Genomic DNA, 18,408 nt, shown 5'->3' with positions numbered 1-18,408 from the left:
TGTTTGCCGATTTGCATTTTGGAGTATGCCGTATGACAACAGAAATCCATAGCTTTGATCTGGAGGTGCGTGCAGTATGCCGTGATCTAAATCATGTGATTCAACATGACTTGATAGTCTAGGAATGAGTGCGATCACAAACCATTAGTAGCTTATTCCTCTAGAGACCTAGACTAATTGACCGGACCTGCTACACCTCAGACCATACACCTAGAATATTGTAGAGACCAAAAGAGACCATCGAGAGTGGATGTCACCCATACGAAGAAGCTGTAGTTAGTGGGAACCAATTGGAAAGAGTGTGATCTACATTGTATTATTTCGATTGAATTTGCACACTGCAAACATTTGACGTGCACTAGATAAGCTGAAAGTCTAATTTCTCACAATAGTGCACTTTGAGGAGCACACTACTAGCATCTGAGTGCACATAACATTGAAGATTGTTTTGAACAACAAGGAATGTACACAAGATAAGATACGTTGAACGAACCCACTAGTAGGAGGAGACCCTAGACATTGAATAGTGGCAAAAAACAGTTGTCATCGAATGTAGAGAGACTTGAGTCGTCGAGCCGCTTAGGGGGGCAAACAACAGCAACATGCACAATTAGGGATGCAGCTCTACCTGACCTAATCAATGTGACCAATGCTCTAGTTGCTCAAAGAAACTTACAACATGTTAGGATCTAGCACCAACTCGAAAAATGACGAGCTTGACTTTGGAGAATTCCTAGTCGACATCCAGCAAATGATAACCCGGTATGACCTGTAAACTAAAATGGAGCATCACAGTAGACCAGCCAAAGACATCATAGCTGATCTTGAGGAAGAGCAAAAGTTGGCAAGGAAAGCATTGCAAGGCATAGCTGCCTACAATCAAGAGCAACAAGCTCAAAAAATGAGATAAGACATAGAAATGTGTGAGCTCCAACGCGTCTTAGCACTCGCCAATCAAAATAGGATAGGCCCCAACACAGAGAGGGAGAGAGCACTAGAGACCGTGGGCCCTTTTTCCCATTGTCCTCCTATCTTCCTAGCTTCCTTCCTACCACCCATCTACCTTTACAATTCACAGAGGTGAGAGCCCGATGCTCTTAAAATAAATCATGGTGGACCTTGCGCTCTTTTACAAAAGTATTGACTTGTGCTTAATGTTGATGATATGTTTATAGTTGGGAGTGCTCATGCTAAGCTAGATGCTTTAAAGACTTAGCTCAAGAAAAGCTTTGAGATAAAGAACATGGGGCATGCCTCACATATACTTATTATGTGCATCACGCACAATCACTTTGAGAAACTTGTCTACTTGTCTTAGAAGGAGTACATATATCGAGTACTTGAACGATTTCATACACAAGATGGTAAGCCTATTGGTTGTCCTTTATCTTTTCATGTAAAGGTTAGTTAGGTCGATTGTCTACAGTCAAATGATGAGAGCACCAAGATGTCTAAGGTTCCGTATGCATCCATAGTGAGCAATTTGATGTATGCCATGATAGCCACTCGCCCTAACGTAGCATTTGTAGTGGGAGTTATGGCATGTTATATGGCTACATGTGATAGGTGCCATTGGGATGCAGTGAAGGGTATCATGGGATACCTTGGCGGATATATGCATTTCCTATGGTAGCCAAGATATCAGAGTTATGGGTTACACTAACTCAAATTATGCAGGACATGCAGACAATAGGAAGTCTATCTTTGGGTATGTCTTTACCTATGCCGGAGGTACTATCTGTTGGATGTCCAAGGTACAGAAATGCATGGCATTGTCTATTTGAGTACATTGTAGCCATTCAGGCTTGCAAGGAGGCCCTATGGTTAGACTATCTCGTTGTAGATCTTGGTATGACAATCAATCCTATATTGCATTTGGATTTGATGAGTGCCATTCAATCGGCATGTAATCTAGACTTCCATAATACAAAGACAAAGTACATTGAGGCACACTATCACTTCATCAAAGAGGTGGTAGAGGACAAGTCCATTGAGCTTATCAAGATCCCTACAGATATAAATCCTAACAATTTGGTCATTAAAAGTCTCCCAGTGGGACAATATACCTTCCATAAGAGGTTGATGGGTATACTAGGATGAGATGACGTCTTTCCTCATCCTATTGTACTCTATGTACATATTGTATTTTTCTCATTTTCTTCCACTTCTTATATTGAGGCACATTCACCTTTAAGTGGGAGGTTGTTGGGGGTTAAAGGCCGGCTATGCCTAGCCACCTACATTTACTTGTATACAGACATGCACACCTATACACTATAGGTGGTGGGTGCCCATCACTGTCACTTTATTATTTATTAGTGACAAATATAATAAGGGAAGGCAGGCCACACATTGTGACTGTTGGAGTTCTCGCACACTGCTCTCTCTCTTCTCGCTTGAATCTCCATAGGTCTTGCCCTTTTCTTGCTTCTACTCATGCTTTCACCTTCCGCTCCACCTTTCAATAGGCTCACTTAGCAACCATATAAAACACATGGGTTTTTTCATAAAATCCATATGGATTTGTACCACATACCATGTTCTCTAACTAGTTCATGGGAGCACAAAACATTGATTATTTAGTTCAAATTTGGTTTTGGCAATTGAATAAATATAATCAATGATAAACATCATCATCATAGTCAAATGTACAACCCTACAATCTGCTTATGATGCTAGAACCAAGGGTAAAAAATAAGGGACCCCAATGATTTTTTATTATAAATAGGTGGGCAAATGCTTTGTTCATGAAAGGCCAATATTTAAAAAAATGAGACAAAATTTAACTAGAAAACATTACTTTTTATTGTTTTGGAGCGATCTATTTTCCAAAATATCCAATGTTTGTATGGGGAGGACACTTACTTTGTGGGTTTTAAAGCCCAAAAATTTAGCAATCTTACCACTAAAACCTTTAAAAAATAGCTATTGGGCTATAATTTGCCCTAATTTATTTTATACTAGCAACTAAATCCTAAGAGGAGCCTTTTGACCCTTAGAGAAAATATGGAATCTAACTTGGCACGAGAAGTTGAGACTTACCTCCTCTAGAAATCCTCCACCTTAATCAATCATTGTGCATTATCAAGATGATTGTGTCTTGATGAAGTAGGGTGCCTACATGTCCTTATCAACATCTATTGAGCCAAAACAAGCAATATATGGTGGTAATAGAAATCTACAACAATGGAGCAACAATGTAAATGGTGACTCTATTGCCACCTATCTTAGTGTAAGTGTAATAGAAAAGAAATACGTCACTATTTTCCTTATGTAAAATGATTTTCCATTGCTCATCAATGCTTCTAAAAACTTTCCACATCTCGAGATCTTAGGTAGTATACATGTTCTTCCTTTACAACACATGCATATATATCTATATCACAAAATTTGCAGCTGTCATCACCACCAACATTGAGTTGCCACGAGAACCAAGAACACATTTATCATATTGTCGTTGATGTTGCTCACCATCATCTCCTCTAAGAAATCTCCGTTATGTAAAATGCCTCATTTCCATGGAATGAAACTATGTATGAGTAGACAAGAAGAGGAAGAGAGACAAGGATTGGAAAGAGAGAGAGAGAGAGTGTGTGTGTGTGTGTGTGAAGATGAGACTTTTATTGCTTGCGAGATCTCTTGACAATTGAATTCCTTAGAGGTGGGGGGTTGGCCTTGTACAAGGTGATGTGTGATATGAAGAGGTGTGAGTGACGAGGTGTGAAAGGGTGTGAGGAGGAGATCTAAAGGGGTGTTATCACGAACCTTCATGGATGAGTGTTGGGGAAGGGGGACATGTAGTGTCTTCATAGCTAGGAAATGGACACCATTCCTTTAGTGGGGGTTGCAATAATGTAAACACCTGCATTCCATAATAGACTTTCAATTATTCCAACCACTACTCTCTATAAGTCTCTAGAGGCAAAGTCTTTACCACTACTATAAAATCGGTTTGAGTCAATATGATGCTCACATGTTTGAGAGTCTTATGGGGAGAAATTGAATGATTTGAATGCTTATGTTTGATTATTGGATGGTGTTTGTGTGGCCAATAGTTGAGGTCCATGATGGACTAAGCTCAAATTGTGAGAATTTATATTAGTGTCATATGGAAGGAAGTTGCTACCACAATATGAGAGGCTCAACTTAATGAGTGTAAATTTATTGCTATGAAAAGTACAAGGTGCAATTTTTGCAGGAGTTTCGAATGGGGAAGACCTTGACATATGTGTTGCAATACCTTCCTCATAGAGCAAAGTAAGTTGAGAGTAGAAGATAATACCTCTAAGTTTAAGAAGTTGCATTGATGATTGGAGAAGACTGAAAGACCAGCCTAGTAATCCATTAGTGGAGATATATATCAATGGTCCTTGAAAGGATTTGTGGCATTTTGTGATGACATTGGATTTTGGTGCATTAACATTGGGTAATGTAGTGGTTATTTGCATAGAGCAAGTGTGTTGCAAATTAAGCTATAGTCTTGATGATGAATATATATAAAATGTGCCACAAATAATGAAAGTATCAAGATCCATGCTTGAATGAGAAAGCTCTAATAAAGTGGGTTTTTTGAGTCGAAGAGCTTCAATGGTGGGGTTCATTGTTCATTCGACTTGTGAGCTATCCTATTTGCACATATGAAAATGCTTATGTGGCTCTTGCATCCTATCTTGGCTAATATTTGGAGGGGAGGCACCCCCCTTTGTGGGTGCTTAGGCACGTGTATCTTATCTTAGGAGAAAAAAAGTAGAGCCTTAATAGTGAGTTTGATTTGCAAGAACATCTAGCAAGAAGATTGGAAAGTCATGGAGTGTGGAGGTGGCAAAAGCAAAATCTTTGAAACGAGAAAGCTTGGATGTGGTCTCTTGACTCAATGATTTTTGCACAAGTTTAGGAATTCTTTTGCTCTAGAAAAATTGATTGTGCTTTAAATAATCTATAGCGCGAATTGTGTGCCATTGGTTTGAAACCAAAATTTGATTTGAAAGCAAATTCTCTCATACTATTTGTTCTTTACATTTTTGTGTGGTCACTTTTTTGACACAATGGTTAAGCTCAGTTTCTGGTTTTGTATACCATAGGAACAACTCCTTAGGGTTACCTCACATCGATGTGCAGTGGGGATAGTGGGAATGCAATACCCCCACTTGCACTTGCTTGCATTGAGAGTGAGTGGGAGGAGTTGGGTTTGTGAAATCCCCAAGAGTTCTTGCTAGCACTCACCAAAAGGGATGTTTTAGTAGCGTTTTAGCAGTCTTAACTAATGGGAAAAGTCGAGATGATGCAGCACCAACTCGTCGAACAAATGCAACACAACTCCTACAGAATTCCTTTAGGGACAATACTAGAAATGGAGGATTTCAATTTAGCCTCTTGCTATCTTGGGGCTGTGTTGCACCTCGTGGTGTCGGTGCGACACAGTTCTTAGATTGTAGGGAGGGCTGATAGGAACAACTCCCTAGTCTTTATTGGCCCGGAAGGAGCTTCATGTTCTACCTGCTCCAAAAGATGACCCTTCGGTGGGGTCGTAGCGGTGGGGGGCACCGAAAGCCCATGTGAAGGCGCGCGTAAAAGCGGCCCGGGAGGGGTGGGGGGTAGGTAAGTAAGCACAGCCAACGTGGCAGGGGCTGGCTAGCTGGGCAGAAGGCGACGGGGAACGGCGGGTGCGCGAGGAGTAAAAAGGCGTGATGGCACGGAACGGGCGTCAAACATTTAAAGCAGAAGGGGGGGGGGGGGGTAAAAAAGAAAGGCAAAGGGCCGGCAACTGCCAAAGCGGAACCGGATCACTACAATTTAAGAAAAAACCTTAAAATAAATAAAAGGAAGCCAGGAAAGAAAAATGCTTTTTGTCCTTGGGCGTCGGGGGGCCGTCGTTATCGGCCTCGTCGTCGTCGCTTCTCTCTCGAAGTTGGGCCTTTTGGGGGGGGGGTGGGGGGAGCGGGAAGGGGAAGGGTAAGGGTGAGAGAGAGAGAGAGAAAGAGAGAGGGGAAACGTTCAACGTTTTCTGGTTGCCCGCTCGGAAGGCGGAGCAGGCCGGCCCTGTCTTTGCCTGACGTTTCTCTTCTGTGTGTGTTTTCGCGGCTACCTGAGAAGCTTGCGTGCTTATCATTATTACCTACTCGACGACTTCCACTACTACTTCTACCACGACTACAACTACATGCATGGCTCCGCCTGCACCCTCTTCTTTTCCTGTGCCGGGGGGCCGCGACAGCGGTAGTAGCGGGGGCAGCAGCAGCGGCGTGGGCGGCGGAGACAGCGCCAGCAGTGCCAGCGCCAGCAGTTCTCCCCCCTCCGCCGCGGGTGCCCCTCCCCCTCCGCCGCCCTCGCATCCTGCTTCTACTGCTGCCTCTGCAGCCACAGCAGCTGCCCCTCCTGCTGCTATCCCACTCGCGCCTCCTCCCGTCTTATCCGTCCAGCAATTCCCCGTCCTCCACTACCAGAGCCAAATCCAGCAGCAGCAGCGCCTCCTGTCCCTCCACCTCTCCTCCGCCTCCTCCCCCTCCCCCCCTCACCTGCTCGCCCCTGCCTCCTCCTCCCCCAAACCCCTCCTCTCCCTCCCTTCCGATCCATCCCCAGCCCCAGTCCCCGTTCCTGCTCCAGCCCCCGCCCCGGCCCCGGCTCCGCACTCCCGTGACGACTGCTGGAGCGAGGGTGCCACCCTCACCCTCATCCAGGCCTGGGGCGACCGCTACCTGGAGCTCAACCGCGGCAACCTCAAGCAGAAGCACTGGAAAGATGTCGCCGACTGCGTCAATCGGCGCGCCAATGGCTCCAAGACCTCCAAGACTGATGTTCAGTGCAAGAACCGGCTGGATACCCTCAAGAAGAAGTACAAGTTGGAGAAGAGCAAGATGGTCACGGGTGGTGGCCCTTCCAAGTGGACCTTCTTCGAGCGCCTGGATGATCTGATTGGCCCCAACAAGAAGCCCAAGAAGCCTGCCCCGCCACAGCCTGCACCTGCACCACCTGCGGCCGCCACTGGCATCAATTGCAGCAGCAAGCAGCCTGCGCCGCTGCGGCCGCCATCCCCAAACAAGAGGCTCCTGGAGGAGGTCGAGCAGAAGCCAGCATCCCTCTTCTCTCCAAACCCTCCTCCTCCCGCATACACTTCCGCACCGACGCCCGCTCCCCACCTGCATGCCAATCCTAGCCCTAACCCTAACCCTAACCCTAACCCTCACCATTTGTCGGCCGGCGCCGCCCCTGTGGCCGCGGACACCATCTCCCAGTCTAAAGACAGTCCTGATACCACTGCTAGCTGCCCCAATGGCATTCCTAACAGCAACGGGAAAGGCATCAAGCGCAAGAAGTCTACTGACGACGATAATCCCTTTAAAGAGCTGGCCAAAGCCATCCTTAAGTTTGGAGAAGTCTATGAGCGAATCGAGACGTCCAAACAGCAACAGCTTATGGATCTTGAGAAGCAGAGAATGGAGTTCACCAAGGATCTCGAGCTTCAGAGGCTGCAGTTGTTTATGCAGACACAGGTGGAACTCGCGAAGCTGAAGCACAGTAGCAAGCATGGGAACACTGGTAGGTTGCTAATCACAGTATAGGTGCAGATTGATTCAATTCCGCCCTGTCCTGAACTGTTTGTCTGGTTCTTGCATTTGGCTGGCTTCTTGCAGAGCACTATTTGTAAATTGGAGATAAGCCTTTCTGGACATCTCTGCGCTGCTACACTGCTGCATCACACATCTTTGGTGTCCATTGTGGACCGTGGAGCGTGCACATCAGAAGGCTCTTTAGAGATCTTCGGGAGAGATCTATCTCTTACTAGATCTGTTCTTGTAGATGCCTTTGAATCATATGTTCTGAAGCAGCTGTGATATGGGTTCCAGAAACCTCGTCATGTTCTTTTTCCAAGTTAGTGAGAAGATAGGTGGACTAAGAAAGTGAAGAGCATTCTCTCATAATGGTGCAATCATGTGGAGCGTATGAAATGGGCTGCTCATAGGGTTATGATTCAGTCCTATGTGAGCAACTGGTAAGATGTACAGAACTGCATGTATCGGGAGAAGTGAAGAAAGGTCATCAGGAGGGTTGTGGATTCAGTGTTGTTAGCTCCATGGAGCCCACAGGTTATCAACAGAGCTCTTGAGCTGGTGCTAGTGCAACCCTGTCCCTTTTCTTGCGGTGAGATAAGGTAAGCTTTACCTGCTTGTACCCAGGAATTGGTGCCCGTGCAGTATCATGTTTGGTGTATGATACTTCCCACAGAAAATCTTATGCTATTTCAAGACGGGTCCTTAATAGGATTCCAATATGTAGCTAGTGGGCAAGGGGAACAGCTCCATTTTGCTTAGTGTTAGTGGATCACGTTATTATCCACAGATTCACACTTTCTTTTGATTGCAAATGTACAGTCTGCCTATTAATTTTGGATTTGAGATGTTTGGCTCTAAGGGCTGTTAATAATTCTCTAGGTGTTTTGTGCAGCTATAAAGCACTAAAATTGTTTCTTTTCCAAGGAATGGCGATGAGATACAAACTATCTGCTGTGCAAACAATGGACCTGAGTTCAAACTGAAATGAGAACTATCTGCTGTGAACAGGGAGCTCAGTTTTTGATTCTTAGCTACCCGTGCTGAAATGAGATAGAAACTATCTGCTGTGAACTGTGAATTGGGCTTCTTATGTTTTATTATCTACCCACTGGAATATTGATTCAAAAGTGGCGTGAATTAAGACTGATCCATTAAGGGGAAACCCATATGTTTGTGCTTCTTTCTCCATTATTCCAGTTTTCTCCACGTCTCCAATTTGGGAACTGCTGGAAAGCTCCTCCAGACTTTGATGGGCCGGAAGGATTCCTCCAAGCTCTGACGGTTCCATTTGTAGACCATTTGTAGAAGCTAAGATAGTAGAAGCTTGGGTTTCATGTGATTCTTGTATGTGTTTGAAATTTGGCTTTGTAAGAAATGCATGTTTCCATTCCCTTAACTTCGACAGATAGCAACACAGACAAGATCTATGTTCCATAAAGGAACGTTTGCTATCTCTGCCAAAGTGATGGTGTTCAAGTGACCAGAGTTTAAAGCCAATGAGATCAGTTGTCTTTCTGGGTTGGCACGCATTGGTCTTGTCCGCAGTACTCAGTTTGACCATTTGTTCTCCACTGGCATCTCAAATTACTGTGTTATAAAGCAATCCATTGTTTTTTTGGTTGCCTATTAGCTCTTCAACTTGTTCCATGGTACAAATTGGCTGGAACATCATGTGCTACTATGTTGATACGACCTCTGGGTGGAACACCAAAAGGAACGCGATGAAGTAAATCATATGCAAGATAACAAATTACGATATCGGGAGTTTTGGTAGGGGAGACTGCTGCCCAGTAAGTACACTATTCCATCTCTCGTTCAAGGATAGGAATTGATATTCTTGCCTCTTTGCCTGTGTCCAGTTGAAGTAGGGTAGTGCCCTTAGCGGAACTGGCAGCTCAGTTTTTTCGAGGGGGTTTATGAAGATGCCTTAGTGTCATGATTTTCATCCTCGTGCATGGGACTTTTGCCGTCTTCCTCATCATTTGAACTTTGCCTTTCGCTTCCATTAGGGTCTCCACGTCCTTGTCAATCTTAATGGGAGAAAGAATCCATGTTGGCATGTACGATGCAATAGATGACCTAGAAGGTGCATGCAGAGCAGAGTGACTTGTCCTATGCGGTCCTTGAGCACCATGAGGTCGCATATGGGGGGTTTGTAGGCTATTGCCATCTTCAATGGTGAATTGCACTCGTTTGCAAGTGTATTAATGCCCATGGGTGCATGAAAATGGGGTGGATACCTTGGTAGTGATGTTTGGATGCAACGATGGAAAGGTGTATGGGGCAAATTTGTGCAAGTTGATGAAAATACGAGTCCATACAATGGAAGAACATGAATGCAGCGAGAGAGGGAAGAGGTTGAAAAGAAAGAATAGAAAACTTGGAAATGAACTTTGAAGAATGTAGAATACAATGTGGATTGATTAGTCCTTGCATGCAACCCAAAGTATTGGCTTTGATACCATGTGAGTGTGCAATGGAAGAACATGAATGTGAAGCAAGGGAAGTGAGAGATTGAAGAGAATGGAAGAAGAGATCTACATAGAGCTCGAAAGATTGTTGAATATAACGTGGAACGATGAGTTCTTGCATGTAGCTCAAAGCATCAACAAGGACATCGGAATAGAGTGATCACAAAGATGAAGACCAACTATGAATAGTTAAGGATGCTAAAGTCCAATCAATTGCAACATCATGATGTCGCATAGTTGACTTGCTCTTAAGGGTGCATTCAATTTAATGCACTTGGTTGGCAAAATAGTTGGTCATTAGCATGAGGTTGATCACAACAATGTGGATGTAGCCCTTGGTCATCGAAAAACAAATGCAATGAGTTGGTTCTCTCAAACAACTAGTGTGAACATAGTAAAATTGACTAAAAGTGATTGGAAAGTGTAATGCACTAAGATGCACAATTTAGAAAGCGTAGAAAACAATCAAAAGCTCCCATGTCTTTGTCAGACTACACTGATGGAGCTTCCAACTAGGAGATGATAGATTGAAATAATATATGATAACAAAAAGGAGAGACGTTGCTGTGATGAGTGAGGAAAGGGGCTACAAAAATAAAAGGTGGTTGATAGGGTTGGGATAAAGCGAGTTTAAGACAAAAGCATGAGATGGTTTTTGAAAAAGCGCATGGGAAATGGAAGGTGGTGGGAATGGAATGGAAGTGCATGTGGGAATGAAATGGAAGCTTTGAGTGTTGGCTTGGCTTTCAATGGGTTTTGGAAAGGTAGGTCCCTAGACTAATGTGGCTAATAATTTTCTCATTGTCAAACATTTAGCTCTCATCTATATTGAAATGTGAAGTCATGCTTTTAAAACAATGTTGTACATGCAATGAACTAGGACACCAAAGTTTGGTGTATTGCAAACGTTACGAAACTAGCAAAACATTTGGTTGGTTAGCATAGTGTAAGATTCAAAGTCCTAATGCACAATTGAACAATACATTAGAGAATAAGAAAAGCAAAAGGCATCCTCAAATTTTAATAACAGTATTCTAATAGAGGTTTGTACAAGTATTGTCTTGGAGAGCCCAAGCATGAATCAACACTCCTAATTCATGTAGTTGTCTAATCATCCTATTTGTTCTATTTGGGTAGCTCTTCACTTCATCTTGATCCCCTTGGACAGTCTTCACCTCACTCAAGTAACAAACTCTCTAGCTTATCTTGATCTCACATGCTCCAACATGTTGGTAACTCGTCGAGCAACTTGCATGAATAGAAGAAGAGTATGACATTGTTGGTGCAAATTAAGTTGATCTCCATGATATTTACACCATGATGGTTTTTGTCACGAAGATGTGAAATCTTGATGGTTTGCTTAGCATTTGAATAAAGAGTTAATCAAATATGCACATGTGACTTGAAATATGTGAGGTAAATGTTAGTTATTTCACAATAGGACCCTTGAGATGTTGGTGCCAAAGGCAAAAGTTATAACAAGTTATATTGCACAAATATTAGGTGGTACTTGGTGTTAGAATTTGCCCCACAACCATAAGTGTTAGTTGTGATGCTAGGGAATCGCCATTAATTAGCTAATTAATACATACCAATTTTGAGGCTAATGAGTGCTCAGGATCACTTAAATGATAAATTGACCTATCCAATTTAATTATTGGCTAGTCGGAGTATTTTTTTGAGCCATAAATAATTATTAATTTATTTTTTAAAATTAATATTTTAAAAACTAATTTAATAAAGTTAAAAAATGCTAAAAATTAGATTTGGAAGGTTGGCAATGAGCAAAATTTGCCCATGTAAGTGGAGAAGGTTAGGGGATGCTGAGAAAGAGTTTGTTTAGCCTTGTGTAAGTTGAGAGAGGAATTTGGCTGCTATTACTGCTATAATAGTTGACATGTCATTTTCAATCAATAAAAGACTCTCTAGGAGGCTCACAATCTACCAAGAAGAGTCTGTATCAGTAGGCGACATCTTGGGAAGGTTGGTTGGCAACTGGCGATAACATTTTGGGCTAGAGACGTTCCATTTGGGCTTCAAAGCAACGGGCGACAACAGTAAATGCTCTTGGGAATAGGATATCAATTGATATGAAAAGATTATTGTGATGAAACTTCAAAAATTCTCTCTTTATAACATTCTCTTTCGTCCTCTAGCCATTTCTCATCCTTCATCAACAATTTCCAACAGATTTAGCCATTGGAGGTGAAAATTTTGGTGAATCTTTATTGTAAACCTAATTTATAATAGAAATTAGGGTTTGACAACCACCTTTGGAATCATACTAAAAAATTAAAGGTCGAGAGATATGAATTTTAGTTATTAAAATGAAGGCAATTTTAGGAGTTTCAAGTGGCCATTCAACTAGCAAGAAACATTTGGGGTTGAATTTGTTATCCAAGAAGCACACTCAAAGATCAATCTTCGAGCCAAGGGGAAAATTGGTTTGAAGGATTTCTAGTGATTTGTGATAGCAAGACACACTTGGATGAGCAGAGGAGATTAAAGAATCTCAATGTACTCCATCCATTTGCAATAAAAGATAAAGAAATACCACGAGGGGTGTTTGTTTTAGGGTCAATAGCTTATTTATTGTTCAAGGTTAAGTGGTCAATTGTGCATTTCAATTTATATGCCTTAATTACTTGATGTAATTATTGATTAATCAAATTAATACCACTCTCTTCGAGGAGGAAGATCGGTTTTATAGTTTCGTTGCCTAGATATCATCAATTTCCTTGACTTGATGGGCCCAAGGCACATGATTGAAGGAAAAAGCTTTGCTATGGTCCTAAAATTGTATTCAACTGAGCATTTACAATAGTAAGCATGCCTTCTTACAGTGGGATGGGATCGACTAGTGATGTGGCATATCATTTTGAAAATGCACGTAATGAAGGGAAAAATGCAATACCTAATCTTGGAACATGTTTACAACATGGACAACAATTAGAAAATGTGGTTGTTGACCAAGAAGTGGGTCCTTCTAGTCCGTAAGATGCTAATGACCAACAAGGAGGTGAAAAATATAATGGCCAATCTAAGGCTCAATTGGAGGCAACATGTGATTTCTTTAGTCAATTTGCCAAAGATCCATAGTTTGAGAGATTTATGAATCTCTAAAAAGGACATTGAGGGCAAGAGAAATATATAATCTTCAAAGACATACAATGTAGGAATTTTAGTGTTTCCACACATGATCATGAGCTAGAAGGCATGGCTATGGACGATGGTATTGCAAAATGCTCATGGTTGTGTGGAAAGAAAAGAGAAAGCATGATAGACAAGCTATATGCAAAGTAGAATGATCTTCATGTTGATAAGAAAAAGAATTGTTTCTACGATGAGAATGAGCCTCTTATATAGGCTAAGGCAAATGGATTGCTTATATCATCAATGATGTCATGATCACATGGATTCAATTACTTTTCTTAAAGATTCTAAATACATTCCCTTTTTTCACCAACTAGAGGAGGATTCACATGAGCCTATTAGAGAGGCATGTCTCAACACCCTCCTTGGCTTGAATAATAGGCAAGAGATGGGGCTTTGTAGCTATACCATAGTATGGCTACCAGAAACACCTACATAGGAAGTAGTAGTGACTTTGAGCCCTACTCGGTTTTCACCTTACGTGTGATTCCCTTTACCCAGTGGTAAACCCTTACGTGCAGTGTCACGAGGGTGTAGTCCTAGAATGTGCCTATGTTGTACTATTTTTTTCATTGAATAATACAAGAGTATACCTTGTCTCACATATCATGTTATCTTTATGTGCCATGTTGACTGAGATATTGAGTGCATGTACATTACACTTGGTATCAGAGTAACTCTTGCTCGAAGTTGAGGAGTGCTCATGGAAGTATGAGAAAAGATCCACTGCATGAGATCGTATCATGACACCCCATGTTGCATCATTCCACATTGTGTCAACCCCCATCGTGACGTCTCTCGGCACGATGACCCCTTGTGCGATGATCCCAACACGAGTTACCATCTAAAGATATGACACGGCTTCCCCATGGCACAATGACCACCTGAAGGCAAAACACAGCTTCTTTGCGATGACAACCCTAAAGCTGAGACATGGCTTCCCACAACAACATGGAGGGCAACAGAGAGAATGCACCCATCCTAGTGGTTGAAGAGAGGAAGAAGAGCCAATGTAAAAAATGGAGAGAAGCTTATGAAGAGAAAGTAGCCAGATTACGGAGGTAGTTTAGAGGGCATGTCAGGCTTGTTAGTCTCAATCGCGAAGAACATGCAAATGAAGGAGGAAGAGGAGGAAAAGAGAAGAAAGTTTGAAGAGGAGCAATGATATAGGGAGTGGATGATACAACAATAGGAGGAAGACAAGAGACACAAACTACAAGAGGAGATAGATAGATTGTCAGATAGGTTAGCTAGGGAGGAAACATCTAGGAGGTCTCAAGACACGAAGAAGGACAAGGAGAAGAAATCTAAACTAGGAGATAAGAAAAAGGACAAGAAGAAAGACAAGAGACAAAGTACAAGGATGGAGAGGAGAGTGATAGCTCAGAAAATGACTATGGCAAGTTTAAGATGCCTCAACCCACCAAGTACCACGGAGAGAGAGACAGGTTGATTTTGAAGAAATGGATTGCGGAGGTAGATAGGTACTTGAAGTATACTAGAATAACTAAAGATAGAAAGGGAGAAGTGGCAGCCATCTATTTGGAAGAGCTGCTAGTTGGTACACCTACTAGAGCAAGAGCAGGGACGCATTATCTTCTCATGGGAGCAAGTACAAGAGAAACTCAAAGATTACTTCATCCCAAAGATGAAGAAATTTAAAGTTAAAGATGAGTGGAGAAATCTCAAGCAGGCACAAGGAAAGATGAAGGAATATGTTAGCAAGTATAGACAATTGATGTTGCAATTCCCAAACATGGACATATATACATAATTGCATGGATTCCTATTCGGCATGCAGAAGTGGGCTAAAATTGATATAAAAAGACAAGAACCAAGGAGTTTGGCAGAGGCCATGAGTATGGATGAAATATTAATAGACTTAGAAGGGAGGAGAACAACCCAAGGGAGTTAATCTTGATTCAACACCAACCTTACCATCAACTCTTCGATCGTAAGACCCAAACCCCCAAGAGGCCCCATCTCAGAGATTCGAGGTCAAATCCTAGGAGTAACCCCATCCACTTCACATTCTACCTTGGTATAAAAAGGGGAGCATTTGGAAGGTGGGGAAACAACCATTATAGACAAACTCCTAGTACAACTTATAGGTTTGCATGGTCAGACACATCATGGTGGAGATCCCAAGCCTCTTAACCACAGGAGTTAAATGTTTCAAGTGTGAGGGACTACACTAGTAGAACAAATGTCCCATCATGGAAGAAACAACTTACAACAAGTGGATCGAGAGTAATAGTTACAAGTGCTTATGGTGGAGAGGAGCACCAACCCTCGTTCATTTAGGAGATTCCCAATGGAAGTGAAGAGAGCCTAGATCACCCAAGAGTGGAAACAGTTGGTGCATGTCCCCAATGCATGGTAGCTCAAGTAGTAGCTGTACACCATATATACATGAAGGGATGAGTTAGTGAAAGGGATCAAGCAATCGTGGTAGATATTGAAGCCACTCACAATTTCATTACACCAGAGTGTGTAGCAAAATATGGGCTAAAATTGTATAGGGCCCTAGAAGGACTAACAAAGAAAGGAAGTAAAGCAAGTGTTTGCAGTACAAGTGGAAGTTGGAAAATGGAAGGCCATGCTCAATTTTCAAGCAATATCAATGGATGACTTTGAAGTTATTTTGGGTTTGGAGTTCTATGACAAGTATGTGATTGCAATGTTTGGCAAAGGAGTTAATGAGATGCTGCTAGATATGCAAGGAGAGGTGTAAGAATTCCATGTGAAAGAATGCAACTTCCAGGTAGGATGCCAATCAAAGTATAGATGAAGGAGAGCAAGCCATGAGTCCCTTCCTAAGCTACAACATGAGGATCTAGCAAACCAAGAGCTCTAGTTCAAGCAACACAACTGCCACTCACAAACATTAGACCTTGTATCATGACTTGCAATGCCAAACATGTGGAGAAATTAGTGAAGGAGGGAGATATGGTGTACTTATGCATGATCATACTTGTGGAGAATTAGGTCACCAAGGGTCCCAAACCACAAGTTGGCAACAAAGAAGTGGAAGAGATACTTAAGGAGTATACATATGTGATGCTTGCGGAGCTAGCCAAAGGCTTACCCCCCCAAAAGAGATGTAGACCACAAGATTGAGTTAATCTGAGGGGCAATCCCACCAGCTAGGGTTCCATATCGAATGAATCACATCAAACTGATGGATTTGAAGAAGCAATTGCATTAATTATAAGAGCAAGGATTTATGACCAAGCAAGTCCCCATTTGGTGCCCTAATATTGTCTATCAATAAGAAGGATGGGAGACTCACATTCTATATAGAATATAGGGCCCTCGACAAGATCACCATCAATAATAAATATCCCATGCCCTTAGTTGAGGACTTGTTAGATCAACTCCATGGAGCAAAATATTTTAGCCGCCGCAAAGACCTTAGGCCAGTCTTCATAGCTAAAGAAGATGTCCCAAAAACAACTTTTCGCACTAGATATAGAAGCTTCAAGTAGCTAGTCCTAGGCTTTGCACTAAGTAATGATTCGGGAGCTTTTTGTAGCTTAACAGGTGGAGTATTCAAGCTAGAGGTAGATGTGTTGATCATTATCTACTTAGATGATCTATTAGTCTACAGCAAAACTTTAGAGGAGCATAAGAAACATTCAAGATTAATCTTTGAGAAACTAAGGCAGCACAAATTATATGCAAAACTCAAGAGATGTGAGTTTGTAGTGAAGGAGCTAGAATTTCTAGGGTTCATCGTAGGAGAAGAAGACATCAAAGTGGAGTCCAAGAAAGTTGAAGCAGTGAAGGAGTGGCAAGTCCTGAAAATAGTCAAAGAATTTTAGGGTTCATTGTATTATGTAGAAGGTTTATAAAGGATTACAATATGGTCACGGACCCACTATCCCACCTAAGTAAAGAAGAAGGAAATTTCACATGGGGGAGTTGTAATATCTCCGTGCTCCCCCATAGGAAACCAACCCCCCCCCCCCCCCCCCCCCCCATTCTGCCAGGCGACTGGCTGTGAGAAGAGAAGGTAGGAAGAGAGAGGAAGAGAAGAAGGAGAAGAGGAGAGAGAAGAGAAGGAGAAGAAGAAAGGTGAGAGGGGGAGAGAGAGAAGAAGAGAAGAAAAGAAGGGAGGAAGAGAGAGAAGAGGGAGAGAAGAGAGAAGGGTAGAAGAAGAAGGAGAAGGAAGAGAAGGAGAAGAAGAAGGGTGAGAGAGAAGACAGAGAAGAGGAGGAGAGTCTAGGGGAGATAAATAGAGAGAATATAGGTTGAGAGAGAAAGGTTAAGAAAAACAAATAGGCAGAAATAAAGGGAGAAGGTGAGAGGTATAGGGAGAGTGAATTGATAGTGAGAAAGAGAGAGATAAGGGACACGGATAGAGTTAGATTTTGTTATCCTCCCTCTTGACTATCATCATCACCTTACCCTCTTGATATCATATCCGCAATTTTTGGTTAGCTACTTACCATGGCTCCCAAGCGTCGCAAAGGAGTGAAGACCGCGGGAGCTACCATAGCTTCTCAAGGGACAAGTACAGATGGAATTCATGGTGCAATTGGAGCCGTTGGAATTGCGGCCATTAATGGAGCACCGGGTATAGCCAACGCGGGAATTAGCACAACTCTAGACCCCGTCTCGTGGAACCAGGTTCTCCTTGGCCTAGGGAAGAACTATTGATTTCATTCCGCCACATGAAATGATAAGGTTTTCGTAATATGTCATGATAGACTTTCACTTATTTTAGTGCATGATTTGTTAACTATAATTCATGGTTTACTTTCGTGATTAAAATAAATACATGAAATGTTAGTTTCCATTCATAGGATGCAACTGCACAAAAGCATAGAGGAATTGTCATCTATCTTGCATTCCACGCGGAAGATAGGTCTTGATCTTGCATACCACAAATAGGCTGTCTTATCCTATGATAGCCAATGTTTATGTTTGGAGAACACATGAAATGTTAGGGTAAATTGCATTTAGAATACTAACAGGTTCTTAGAATTTCATGGATCGCTTACAATGAAAGATTTTTATGCATTATATGATTATCTTTTACCTATGTTAGAGCATAGAGGTGATAAGTGATTTGAGTTTAAACTTTTATATACTCAAGTCACATGAGACCCTGAACTTTAGGAACAAGTACTCATTGCCAGATATGAAGAGAGTTAAAGGTTGTTTAGGCTTTACTAACATATTAAATGCACCATGTGCATGCGAGATAAGTTTGATTAGAAAATTCTGCA

At 42.2% G+C, this 18,408-nt stretch overlaps 1 protein-coding gene across 3 annotated transcripts; it reads left to right on the top strand.

Annotated features, from left to right (window-relative positions):
* The first annotated feature begins 5,950 nt into the window (after window positions 1-5,950).
* LOC148010277 (trihelix transcription factor ASIL2-like) lies at window positions 5,951-9,101 on the top strand. 3 transcript variants are annotated; one of them, XR_015689683.1, is made up of 3 exons: window positions 5,951-7,536; window positions 7,632-8,149; window positions 8,443-9,101. XR_015689683.1 is itself a non-coding variant. In XM_087672703.1 (2 exons), the coding sequence occupies exons 1-2, from the start codon at window positions 6,165-6,167 to the stop codon at window positions 7,643-7,645; spliced, it is 1,386 nt and encodes a 461-aa protein (XP_087528829.1). In that variant the 5' UTR covers window positions 5,951-6,164; the 3' UTR covers window positions 7,646-8,404. The 3 variants fall into 3 exon arrangements, 1 of the variants encoding a protein (XP_087528829.1); XR_015689682.1 differs by having other exon boundaries at window positions 8,475-9,100; XM_087672703.1 differs by lacking the exon at window positions 8,443-9,101 and having other exon boundaries at window positions 7,632-8,404.
* The last annotated feature ends 9,307 nt before the right edge of the window (window positions 9,102-18,408 follow it).

The sequence above is a fragment of the Lygodium microphyllum genome, chromosome 30 (assembly GCF_053477565.2).
Source record: "Lygodium microphyllum isolate KBCC chromosome 30, Lygodium_microphyllum_v1.1.10, whole genome shotgun sequence".
In the NCBI taxonomy this organism is placed as follows: Eukaryota; Viridiplantae; Streptophyta; class Polypodiopsida; order Schizaeales; family Lygodiaceae; genus Lygodium; species Lygodium microphyllum.
This window is presented reverse-complemented; position numbering and strand designations above follow the sequence as displayed.

Excerpts from the sequence above, each read along its gene's own strand:
- LOC148010277 (XM_087672703.1), top strand. The coding sequence starts at position 6,165 with ATGGCTCCGCCTGCACCCTCTTCTTTTCCTGTGCCGGGGGGCCGCGAC.